We start from the raw sequence: 14,028 nt of genomic DNA, 5'->3' as shown, positions 1-14,028 counted from the left end.
CGCTATTTTCTAACATCATGGATGATATTTTAAAATCCTTTTTATTTAGGAATAAGACAAATAGCTCATATTGGAATAGCTAATATTTTTCATGATAAAAATTTTAAGGCTTCATATTCAAAATATTTCCAAATAGAAATATTACATTTATAAATATATATTTATGTTAATAATCTTAAATAACTAAGATAAAACATTACATAAGCTAGAGTAGAATTAGGGCATATGACAACGCTAATTATTAGCCAAATTTAATCAGGTTTAACTGATGACTTGACCGAAGGAGAAATCATATCTATAAATAACCTAGTCAATTACAAACTGAAATTGTGAGCATAAAATAATGTGAAATTTAACTATATTTGTTTATCAGCTTAAGTTCTCTTGTACCTTACCATTCCGAAATTTAGATGAATTTATGTGAGATTTCTAAGAGAAAGAATTACTCATGTTGCTTAAAAATATCAGAATGCCAGGGAAAATGGAAAAGAGAGACAAGATAGGTATGTGGCACTCTAACAGTGGATCAAAGATCTGCTATCATTCTTTTGATAAAATCTGCTTCCAATAGTTCTGATACCATAATAATTACCAACTCCTCAAAGGTATAATCAGTCTGTTCGCATTCATAATGAACTTTTAGTACTTCTAATTAAGATAAAATGACATTTTTAAAAGGACCCCTGTCAATTAAAAAAGTGACTGAGATGTTTTTGGGTTTGGACATACAACCAATTGTTATCTGTATTCACATAATTCTTTGTTTCAAATTTTTATTTAAATTCTAGTTTGTGAACTTACAGTGTCATATTGGTTTCAGGAGTAGGATTCACATAATTCTTTAACGAACTTCAGTCAGGAATAGCTAGCTATATTAAAGATTTAATAAGTGAGATGATTATTTTGAGTACATATTCTCTAGGACACATTATTACAAACCAATCCTGTTTGCACTTTATTCCTTTGCATACCTGAGATGTTAGTGGTCACATTGATGGCTGTGGCTGGCCCAAAGCCTTTGACCGTGCTGGCTCTTATCAAGAACTGGTAGGTGGTTCCAGGATGCAGATGCATAAAGACATGGTGTGTACTGTTCCATAAATTTGATACAGTCTGGGGAGGTCCAGCCACTGGGACTGCAGGATCAAATGATCTTATGCTGCTGTAGCTGACCTGTTTTAAAGAAATATATTTGCTATTACACATCCAATGTATGTCATGATATAATCTAAATAATCTAAATAAACCTCCTTTAAATAAGGTAGTATTCAAGGGTATCTCTGTGGAGTGAATCACATTTTTCTTAAACTTTGTTTCCTTCTTATTTTGATATGGTTATTTCACAGTCATTCTATATCTAATGTCTGTCCATCTATCCATCCATTCATCCAGCCAGCCAGTCATAGATATACCTAGAGGTAATATATCTGACTGACCAATATGCATCTATTTTCTTTCATCAAAAGATATATTTTTTTAAAATATTATGGTTACATACACATCCACAATCTTACGGTCATTATATGATAATGTACAGGAAACACAGAAAGTGTTCAACAAATGTTTGCTGTGAGTCATATCATCCCACACTTTGAGTTACATAACAGATTTCATGTAAATAGCACTGTGCTATAGCACTGTGCTATAAATAGCACATATTTATAAATAGCACATAAATATAAATATAAATAGCCCTGTGCTATAGCAGTGCCATAGCACTATAGCAAGTGTGCTAATGGAGTCACGGTTTATAAGACTACCCTAGTGATTCCCATTCCCATGCTGCACTCTGTAGCCACTAGAAATTTAAACATTTTATGCTCTAAACACCACCGCCTATACAGGAACAGAACTACACATTTGTGCAATTATAATGATCTTTTCTTTATTTTAGCTTCTCCTCTTTAAAAACAAGATGATGATTTATAATCAAAATTGAGATGAAGCTCTGGAATAGTCAGGTTTATAATATATTTTGCTGTTTTGGTAGGAATCCTTTATTCTGAAACAACTGATATTCAATGGCCTCCCCTGATTACAGCATAAAATATGAGTATATTAATTTTATAAAAATTCATTCTTTATAACCATCAGTAAGTCTCTTCAAAAAGGCCTATCCTGCTTCCCTGAAACAACTATAAAAACATACATTTACTTTAAGAATTAGAAAATTCTGGGTGCCGTCCAATATTTGTTTTGAAACTCAATTTTGGGATCAAGGAGTTTGTAAAGTAAAACAGCGCAGTACTAAAAATGACTTTGATCCCCTAAGCCTCACTTACTTATTTTTCATTATTTCTCTTTTTCCTTTTACTTTCCCTTCAACCCACATTTCAATTAACTTCCTTATTCTCCCAATACCTCATATTGAGTGATGACCCCATTTGGATCCAGAGGTTCTTTCCAGTTCAAGAAGATCTTATTTTCAAAGGATGTTCCTTGAAGAGAATTGACTGGTACAGGGCCAGGCACTACAAATATATACAGTTTGGGTTACAACAATCCTTACATCGGAAACAGAAAAGGTAAATACTGTAAGTTATATAAGCCAAATTAAAAATAAAAAATCATGTCCTTAAAGAGAAAATGAGCTATGTGACCAGTTTCCTGATTCTAACAAACAGGAATTTAAAGTAATCTATAAGCTTCTAATGCAGACAACGTACAACTCCAAAGTTATTTTTATTCAAAAGAATATTCTATCACCTTAGAGAGCTGAATAAATTGTACAGTCTAGTTTTCTCTGTTGTATACCTCTAATAACATGAAGATCTCATTTGTAATTTGTTTCAAGAGCAGAGCTATAGTCCCTGAAAGATATTCTGAAGATTATGATAAGCCCCTAAAGTGTCTCCATAAACAAATTTCATTAAATAATGAATTATAATAATAATTAATACTCCTCAGACTCAAAAGCCAAATCATAGAGTACTGAATTGAAATGCCCACTAATAGTCAATCTGACTCTATTGCTATTTTTATTAAATTTCTATAACGTAAAAAAGACAGCACTGATTATTACAACTTAAAAAAAAACTTTAAGACGAATAGGTTCAAATATCATTGCTTCAGTCTTTTAAATGAAATTCCCTTTTGTAAAGCTAAGGATCAAACCATTTTACAACATCAGACTTGTCTAGAACTCAACAATCAGTATAACTAGTTCTGAAGTGTCCGCAGGTATGACAAGAGTTGAGAAACCTTCATACCAGTCCTTATTTGCAAATGTCATATAACTGACAATACCCAGTGGCAGCAATGAACAATGTGTCAGTTTCTATTGACAAAATATAAAACATCAGATGCTTTTGCTCTTTGTTTTTATGTACTTTATCTAAATATATAGTTGCTACTTATTCACAAAAATATCCAGTTTCTTGTTCTGATAATGTTTAAATATATATCCTGTTCATCTTTGCTTAAAATATGTTTTCTTTTGAAATATTGACCCAATATTGGGCAAGTACTGTTTTTAATTAATATTTTTCTTTAATCTAACGTTTCAGTGAACTTCACACATGGCATTATCTAGAAATATAGTTGCAGAGTATACAGCAATTTTGTAAGGATTGAAGTAAATTAAAAATCACTGGATCAAAGGAAATGCACTGCATCGTAGCTAGCAGCATCAAGAAATTCTGAATGATACGTCAAAACAGGAAGATTTATTTCAGACCAGAAGGAGACGATGAATGATGCTATGACCTCTGGGACAACCAATGTAATTTGGAACATTAATAATAAATTCATAAAGAGAAAAACCATAAAGGAAAGAAATCCATAACAGAAAAGATGCCAGCACTAAACTTCAGAAGATAATTACATGCGTCTGTCAGCTGAGGGTTTAGGGAGCACTTAACCAAAGGCATCCACTTCCTGCAAGTCCCAGGTCCCCTGTATTGGCAGAGCCTATACAGTTGATCAAGGCAGAGAGGCCATCACAGCCCCTGTGTGTACTCTGGGACACTTACGGAATCTGCCATGGGCCTTCTTCGGTAACTAACAAGGGTGATAGGTGTTACGTCATTTGAGCAGAGTGAAAACAAGCTTATGATTGTAATTAAGGAAAAATATTTCTTCACCTTTCCATAACTTTCATAGATGGTGGCTGCTGAAGGAAGGAGAAGGCAAGACCCCAATTAGTGAGAAAATGTTTATTTGCTGGTATAGTAATTACTAACTGTGTTCATTAACCACAATTTGGCCAACAAATATATAAAGTGGTGTGGATATATTTCAAATTGTTTACAAATAAAGATAGTTATAAATTTTGCATAATTCTGCACTGGAAGAGGGGCAGAATTAAAGAGTATCTTTCCTAGAATTTATGTATTTCTCTGCTCTTCTTCTTCTTCTTTTTAAAAGATTTGATTTATTTATTTGACAGAAAGAGAGATCACAAGAAGGCAGAGAGGCAGGCAGAGAGAGAGAGCGGGAAGCAGGCTCCCTGCCGAGCAGAGAGCCAGACATGGAGCTTGATTCCAGGACCCTGAGATCATGACCTGAGCTGAAGGCAGAGGCTTAACCCACTGAGCACCCAGGTGCCACTGCCTTTTTTTTTTTTTTTTCCAAGTTAGCTCCAAACCCAGCATGGAGCCCATGGGGCATGAACTTATGACCCTGAAGTCAAGACCCAGAGATCAAGACCTGAGTTGAGATCAAGAGTTGGACACTTAACCTAGTGAACCACCCAGGCGCCCCTCTCTTCTCTTCTTACACATATTCTACTTTGTCAATAAAATTCACTTAAAGTACCTACAGGTCATTATTTGTAAGAGGGAAAAGTTTGTGGAAAAATTATGGCCAAGATAGAACCATGTTATGGATTTTGCACCAGGACTAGTACAGTGGACAAGACAAAGAAGTACACTTAGGTGAATGACAAAACACACACATAAACAGGTGGGGCGAGGAGTGGGCACAGATGAATTATATTTAATAATTCTCCAACTGTGAAGGAGGACAATGTCTATATATAATGTCTCTATATACTTGTGATTTGTGTAAATACAACATGAAGTTACTAAGGCCATTATCATGGCCATCTTTGTATTGCAGGGAATGTCACTTCACATTTTCACATCAACAACTTTTAATGGAAGCAGAATGCTGACTTTCATTCCCCTGCCTGCGATTTATTTGAGAGCTGTTTCAGCTATTTGTATGTGTGTGTGTGTGTGTGTGTGTGTGTGTGTGTGTGTGTACAGGAAAGTCCTTTAAAATATAACTCTCAAAATGGAAGAGAGGAAAAATGAAATGTGGGTGGGGCAAGATTATATTAAATAAGCACTACAGACTTTAAAATATTATAAATGTACATTTAAAAATAGCTCTGTATTAGCAAAAAATGTCCCCAAACCAGGGTTTTCTGCTGAGCTAACTTCATAATATTGATTTTTGTAAATGCTAGGATAAAAAATGAAAACAAAACCTCATATGAAAAATTCTACCCATGCATTAAAAAATGTATGCAATAAATTAAATATAAATTCTACCTTAGGGTTCTGGTGGGAAATCATTTTAGCTTTGCTCTCATGATTTATGGATGTCCCTAGAATTCTTTTCATGAAATTATATTCTTTTATTAGATGGCTGATAATTTATTCTTTTTCTATGTATATAGGGCAGCAATAATTTAGTAAGACTGACTTAATTAGATCATCATAACCCATCGATCTTTGCAACAATAGATTATGATTTAGATATTCTGTCCCTCCTCTCAGGAACACTGAGTCATATCAAGTATTCTATGTAGAAACTGGAGCTCACGTGAGCAGATCTTAAGACTGAGTTACTTGGAAATATACAAAGTTTGTACTGCAGTCATTTAGTTTTTTACATAGAACAAAGGAGAAGAAAAAAAATTCTCACAGTAGAAAGAATTACTTTGTGACCATGCTATGAAATAACATGCAACTCAATATCATTACAGCCAGTAAAAAAGTTCTTCAAAACATACCTTAAAATAAAACTAGAATAAGAAACAATATTGAAATTATATGTCGTTAATTTGATCTTATAAAACTGTTTTTATATAAAATAGCACAGTCATGAAGTTGATGGATTTAGGACATAATTTAAGATTTCATAGCAATTCGGTTCCTGATTATTAATCTAGTTGTAGGTGTACCCAAAAATACACTTAAAAATTTAATGAAATATGAAAAAGTTACATGAGCCTGACTGCATTCTTTGGTTTATGGGAAAGAAAGGCAAACTAAAAGCCATGCCAAAGTATACTACCAAAATGAATTATATCATTAGAGAGTGATTGGCAGAAAAAGCACAAATGTAACTGAGTCTAAAATGATCAATTAAGGGATGCCTGGGTGGCTCAGTTGGTTAAGCGTCTGCCTTCAGCTCAGGTCATGATCCCAGGGTCCTGGGATGGAGCATATTGGGCTCCCTGCTCCGTGGGAAGCCTGCTTCTCCCTCTCCCACTCCCCCCTGCTTGTGTTCCCTCTCTCGCTTTGTCTCTGTCAAATAAACAAATAAAATCTTTTAAAAAATAAAATGATTAAGAAATCAAGTTTTTAAAATTTTAAGGGTAGGTAATAAAGTACATTCTTATTACTAAAAACATGACTTACAAAAGGTCTAGAGTAATACAGACATTTTAGTATTTATCCCACTTTATGAACTGAAATAGAGAGTTTTCAGAGCTTTTGAATCTTAGACTTTCCATTTCTACCATCCATCTATGAAACAATTAGGCTAATTATTCTTTCATATATAATCATGTGTTGGGGTATGTTCTGTGTATGTGTGGGGGTTTATGAGTGCTCTAATAAGAGCAAGTTTTGTTGTATGAAATATTATTAAGGCTTAGATTAGGTGCAAATACAAACATGATAGTTGAGGTAATCATGTTTGGTTACCTTAGACATGACAAAATGCATTTATCATAAATAAGTCTTAGGTTTATTCTTTGAAAATTTTAGGAATATGAAAATAACTCCATGCGTAATTTTAGGACAATATTGTTTTCTTCAAAATCTGAGCTAAATGAGGCTGAAAAGCTCTCACTTCCCTTTATAACATCAAAAATAATAGAACAAATCTGGGTCATTTCTACTTTTCAGAGTGACAGAGCTTGAAGTGATATGGAAAAACTTCTAGAAACTGTGGTATATTGACCTATCTTAAGGCAATCTCATACTTGATAGTCATCCAAATATATATCTGTGCCTAAAGTTCAGGACTTGAGGGAAACTGAAAACACCTGGGTATGAAATGCATCCTGTTTTCTGAAATCCAAACAAAAATGTGGCCCTACTGACAGGCTATTCAAGGAGAAATTCAGAAGGGGATGAAACCTGAGAGATCAGCTTACTTAAACTTTCCATATAGAGATGAGAAATGGAAATCTAGAGGAGAAAACAGATTGGGTAAGGTGACAGAATTATCGGTGCCAGGACCGAAAACTCAGGATTCCTGACTCCCAGAGTTCAGCTTTGCCTCCATTCACTAAATAGGTCATGGGTTTTTTTTCCCTTCATGCTTCCTTTCATAATGGTAAATTTTGAAAATGAAATGTCTAATATCGAAATAATACATTATTGTTATTATCAGAGTATCATCATTTGTACAACTTTTGGGTACAGGGCACATTTCTGTTCAATCAAGAAATGTACTTATTCACACTAATGACAAACTACAATGCTATAGCAGGTTTGGGTAAATTATAATATTAATATAAATGTTTGTACCTATTAATAATTCTGAAGTGACACATATAGACATTGGACATTATATAATTAAATTCCTTGGGTGGTAATAAAATGGATAAAAGATGACAGCTTGCTGATATCTGATAAGGGCCTTTATTGAGACTTAAATATATGAATTTCAACCTTCTTTTATACTTAAACTTACACGAAACCATCTAAAATTGAGTGAAAGGCAAATGATGCTGTTTTCAAATGTTAAGGAAAATGAAAGCTGCATTATTGGTTTGTAAAATGTAAAAAACTAAATTTTAACCAAGTGCATTTCACCAATAGGTAAATGATGTAATGCCATGAATAGTGAGAATTATTTTTGTATATTTGATAGGAAAAACTTTATTTAAACTTTAGTATAGCTGCTATTACTCTAACATATAAAAACAGAAAACAGTAGAGGTACATTTGATCTAGTGTTTGATGCTACTCTGAAGAACATTGAGCTTTTTAGTTAAAGGCAAACTCTTTTCAAAGTTAACCTCATTAAGAGTATTTAGCAGCTTTTGGAATCCAATTCAATTTTGTTGACTCTAGAGAAAATTGTAAGCAATGACATAACCTGATTATACGATTCCCCCTTTTTAAAATAACGAAATATGAACATACCATCTTCATCAGTTTGAATAATTGTCTCTTCACTCTCCTTCCTGCCTTCTGGATTGGTTAGGATCATCTTGAGGCTGACATTTGTATAAGGTGGCAGATGGTTCACAACATGCTGAGGGGCTTTGGGGTCCATGTCCAAACAGTCTGCCTTGCTCTCGTTGTGACCACGGAAGTAATGGTAGCAGATAGTGACATTAAAAGTGTGGCAACGAGTAATGTTATAACCCAAGGATTCCCAGTCCACAGCAATGCGTCTTGCCTGTATCTCAGCAATCTTTAACGTCTTTGGAGTTCGCATAGGTTCTGAAAAATAAATCAAAGATGCAGATGGCTGTCAACTTTACAATGAATAATCTTGGTAAAATCAAACACTGAGCATGACATAGCAGATGTACACCTAGGAAAATGTGGAAATCATCTTTTATTTTCATTTTATTTACTCATCATCTTATTTCTGAAGGTTTTGGTCAGGGGCTATGATTTACCAATGGGAAAAGAAATGGAAAATGTTAACAATCCACAGTACTCAGGAACATGGTGGAAAGACAAAATCCTGAAAATGTGGCCATACTGCTTTTATAGTTGCTATTGTTACTGCCCAATTCCCCGTCTCTCTTTTCTCTTGTCGTTACTGAGCAAGTCAATTAGCTAATACATCATAATGGATAAGAGTCAACACGTTCTGCTCTATGATTTGTCATGTCACCAGCTATGGTGTATACTAATTAGTCTAATTGTAATACTAAACTACCATTTACCAAAAAGTGATGCAGATATTAATTAACATTTATTATTTCAGTAATGATGTTGTTCATCAAAGCAGAAAAATATCTGAGAAAAATTGCAAGAACACATGTGGATATTCGCATTGTCATTGATCCTTCTTGATCTCTTTCTGTCTTTTTCTAGGAAACACTCAGGTCTGACAGTCCATTCACTGTCACCCAAACCAAACTGGGAGGTGAATTTCCATTCAACTGGAAAATGCTGGCAGAACTAAACACTCTGAAGACTGGAGTCCATCCATCACCGTTTCCCAAGTGTATTCTTTCCTCATGCAAGACTAACTTTAATTGTCTAACTTAATCAAAATAATTACTCTATGAAAGTCATGGCCACGGCAAAGTCTACACAGTAAACAAACCAAAACACAGCTAAGCTTTCATACATTGATTGAACAAAGAGATTAAAATCAAGGCCTAGGTCAAAGCCACGTTGGAACCTCCCTTAACTCACTAAGAACAGTTAATGCCCTTGCTAAATGGGAGTCAGTAGACAAAAAAGAAGGAAAATAAATAATACAAAAAACCCAATTTGAGTGTTTTTATAAATTTTCATTTTTGAGATTAAAATCCCAGTTCTGTAAAAATAATCAGCATGGTACACAGATGGCAAGCCCAAACTGGGATTCTAGTTCAATGTATTATATATGCCATCTGAAATACACTCTGGTGGCCATTTAAAACCTCAAAACTACAAAAATACATACATATACATGCAAATTAATCCATGGTAGAATCCAATGCTTGGGTTTTAAATGCTCTGTGCCAGTCTTCTGATTACTCAGAGTATCCACTCTCCTTATTTTAATACTTTTGTTTTATGTGTTTACATTAAGCATTGTAAGTAGGTTGGAAGAAAGATGTGGCTTTCTAATCATTAAAAAAAACAAAACAGAAAAAAACAAAAAAAAAAAACCAAAAAACCCTCTTTATATGTCTAGCTCTATGCTCACATTTCCCCACCAGGCACAGGAGGGAGGTCACGACACAAACTTCAGTCTACAGTTTAATGAAAACACATTCTTTGGCATCACTGACCACCAAGATGATGGGCAGTTATAGGTAGCATCATCTTAAATTCCCAGATAAACTAATTTTACTGCCTAATGGTAGCAACCTGATAGAATTTAGAGGTCATGTTCGGGTTAGGCCATTCATTGTGACAAAAGTCTAGAATAAGAAAGTAAGATTGGAGCCCCTGGGTGGCTCAGTGGGTTAAGCCTCTGTCTTTGGCTCAGATCATGATCTCAGGGTCCTGGGAAGAAGCTGAGCTCTCTGCTCAGCAGGGAGCCTGCTTCCCCCACTCTCTCACTGCCTGCTTCTCTGCCTACTTGTGATCTCTTTCTCTTTCTCTCTCTCTCTCTCTCTGTCAAATAAATAAATAAATAAAAATCTTAAAAAAAGGAAAAAAAAAAAGAAAGTAAGATCTCTCCCTAAAATACTTGGAGTATATGAATGAAAATTTCCCATAAAATGATGAGCACAAACACCAATAAATATTTACTCCTCTGTTTTAGGTTTTTTGTTTTTTTTTTAATATATATCTAGTATTTAGGTACTTGAAAACATCTTATTTTGAATTTGAAATTTACCCCTTTATATACTTCTCTTTCCTTTTTTTTAAAATTTCTCTATTTCCAAATGATCACTCTCTTTCATCCATCTTTTCATTTTATCCTACTATTCAATTTACACTTACCTGAATTCTAACACCATTTTAAAAGCATAAGAAAAGCATAAAAAAAGTGAAGAAGATACAAATAAATGGAAAGATATTCTATGCTCATGAATTGGAAGAATCAATATTGTTAAAATGTCCATACTACCCAAGGCAATCTACAGATGGAGTGCAACACCTACCAAAATTTCAGGGGTGGATTCCCGGGTGGTTCAGTTGGTTAAGCATCTGACTCTTGGTTTTGGCTTAGGTCATGATCTCAGGGTCATGAGATCAATCCCCTCGTCTGCTGGAGATTCTGTCTCTCCTTCTCCCTCTGCCCCTCCCCACCTCTCTCTCTCACACACTCTCTCTATATAAATGAATCTTTAAAAAAAAATTCCAAGGCAGGGGCACCAGGGTGGCTCAATGGGTTGAGGCCTCTGCCTTCGGCTCAGGTCATGATCCCAGGGTCCTAGGATCGAGCCCCGCATTGGGCTCTCTGCTCAGCAGGGAGCCTGCTTTCTCCATTTTCTCTGCCTGTTTCTCTGCCTATTTGTGATCTCTGTCTGTCAAATAAATAAATAAAAATCTTTAAAAAAAAATTCCAAGGCATTTTTGAAAGAAACAGAACAATCATAATATTTGTGTGGAATCATTAAAGACCCTGAACAGTCAAAGCAATCTTCAGAATTAAGAACCAAGGGCAGAGGCATCAGACTCCCTGATTTCAAATTACATTACAAAGCTACAGTAATTAAAACAGTATTATATTGACACAAAAACGGACACATAGATCAGTGGAACAGAGGGAATTATTTACAACAAAGGAGCCAAGATTATACAATGGGGGAGAGAACAGTCTCTTTAATAAAAGGTGTTGGGAAAGCTGGACAGCCACACAAAAAGAATGAAACTAGACCACTATTTTCCACCATATACAAAAATTAACTCAAAATATATTAGACTTCAATGTAAGACCTGAAACCATAAAACTCCTAGAAGAAAACATAGGCAGTAAACCCCTTGATATAGGTCTTGGTGATGATTTTTTGAATCTGACACAAAGAAGTAAAAGCAAGATAAGCAAAAAACAGAGAGTGAAACTGTATCATACTAAACAAAATGCTTCTACATAGCAAAGGAAATCATCAACAAGATGAAAAGACAACCTACTCAATGGAAGGAAATATTTACACCTCATATATCTGATAAGGGGCTAATAACCAAAGTACATAAAGAACTCATACAACTTAATGGCAAAAAAAAAATCTAATTAAAAAATGGGCATCAGATCTGAATATACATTTATCCAAAGATGACATATAGATTGCCAATGGATACATGAAAAGATGTTCAACATCATTAATCACTAGGGAAATGTACACAAAAACAAAAACAGAAACAAAACAAGCTCAAAAGCAAGTGTTGGCAAAGATGTAGAGAAAAGACAGCCCTTGAGCACTGTTGTTGGGAATATAAACTGACACAATCACTATGGAAAACGGAATGGAGGTTTCTCACAAAACTAAAAAATAGAATTACCCTATGATTCAGCATTTCTACTTTTGGGTATTTAGACAAATAAAATAAAACACTAACTTGGAAGACATATGTACCCCTGTATTTACTGCACATTATTTATAAAACCAAGATACAGAAACAAAGTGTACATGTGTCTGTACATTTAAAAACAGTGAAATATTATTCAGCCATAACAATAATGAAATCTTGCCATTTGTGGTAGCATGAATGGGCCTTGAGGATATCATGCTAAGTGAAATGCCAGGCAGAAAAAGACAAATACCATATGATTTCTCTTATATGGGGAGTCTAAAACAATAAAAAAAAATAGAAAAGAAAGAAAAATGAATGAAGTTCATAGATGCAGAGAACAGATTGATGTTTGCTACAAGTAGGAGTATGGGAGAGGAAGGGGTTATGAATTTATTAAATATAAAAAGTAAATTTAAAAAAATGTAACCGTGTTAGAAATGTATGACCTAACTTCACTGAAGACAGTGGGGGAAAATTACTTAAGTAAATTAGGAAATGAGTAGAGACAATGAGACAAGAAACCAACAAAAAAACAAAAACAGCAGATATTCCTAGTAATAATCTAAAGTTTACAGATGACTTTAGGGTGCAGTCATCATAGTGACACCATGGTTCTGAACAGCAAATGTAGAGGTCTGTTCAAAGAAAACGAAAACCTGTCAGAAAACCTGTCACGCCTGTCAGAATGGCTAAAATCAAAAACACAAGAAACAGCACAGGTTGGTGTGAGGATGCAGAGAAAAAGGAAACCTCTTGCACTGTTGGTGGGAATGCAAACTGGTGCAGCCACTGTGGAAAACAGTATGGAGGTTCCTCAAAAGATTAAAAATAGAACTACCCTACAACGCATCAATTGCACTACTAGGTATTTACCCAAAGAATACAAAAATACTAATTTGAAGTAATACATGCAACCTGATGTTTACAGCAGCACCTACAATAGCCAAATTATGGAAACAGCCCACACCCCATCAACTGCTGAGTGGATAAAGAAGATATGGTGTGTATATATATGTATGGAATTATTCATCATTAAGAAATAATGAAATCTGGGATGCCTGGGTAGTTCAGTCGACTAAGCATCTGCCTTTGGCTCGAGTCATGATCCCAGGATCCTGGGACTGAGTCCCACATCGGGCTCCCTGCTCAGCGGGAAGTATGCTCCTCTCTCTCAGCCTGCTGCTCCCCCTGTTTTGTGCGCACTCTCTCTCTGACAAATAAATAAATAAATATTTTTTAAAAATACACTGGAATTAATGTTAAAAAGGGAAATAATGAAATCTTGCCATTTGCAACAAGAGGGATAGAGGTAGGGAGTATAATGCTAAGCAAAATAAGTCAGAGAAAGACAAATATCATATGATCTCACTCATATGGGGAATTTAAGAAACAAACAAGCAAAAGGAAAACAAAAGAGAGACAAAGCAGGAAACAGACTCTTAACCACAGAGAACAAATTGATGATTACCAGAAGAGAGTTGGGTAGGGGGGTGGGGGAAATAGGGGATAGGGATTAAAGAGTACACTTATCATTATTAAAAAAAAGAACAAAAACTAGAAAAAATAATAAATTAAAAAATAAAGTAGACATGTGAACGTGAAAAAAGTGGAAATGAAAAGTAGTAAGGAAAAAGGAAACTATTTAACACTTTCTGGACTGAGAGCCTTAAGAAGTAAATCTTAAATCTTCTTGTTATATTAC

At 34.6% G+C, this 14,028-nt stretch overlaps 1 protein-coding gene across 2 annotated transcripts in view; it reads right to left on the bottom strand.

Moving 5' to 3' along the window:
- Positions 1 to 14,028, bottom strand: part of PTPRK (protein tyrosine phosphatase receptor type K) — a 568,933-nt gene that overhangs the window by 120,688 nt on the left and 434,217 nt on the right. For both annotated transcript variants that reach the window (XM_080807221.1, XM_080807222.1), the window contains exons 8-10: positions 8,331 to 8,633; positions 2,362 to 2,471; positions 972 to 1,173 (exon numbers count right to left, since the gene is read on the bottom strand). In XM_080807221.1, the coding sequence (XP_080663347.1) occupies positions 972 to 1,173; positions 2,362 to 2,471; positions 8,331 to 8,633 (615 nt within the window). The remainder of the gene's footprint in view (positions 1 to 971; positions 1,174 to 2,361; positions 2,472 to 8,330; positions 8,634 to 14,028) is intronic.

The sequence above is a fragment of the Martes martes genome (genome assembly GCF_963455335.1).
Source record: "Martes martes genome assembly, chromosome: 6".
Classification (NCBI taxonomy): domain Eukaryota; kingdom Metazoa; phylum Chordata; class Mammalia; order Carnivora; family Mustelidae; genus Martes; species Martes martes.
The sequence above is the reverse complement of the archived record's forward strand: the minus strand, read 5'-3'. Positions and strand labels throughout refer to the sequence as shown.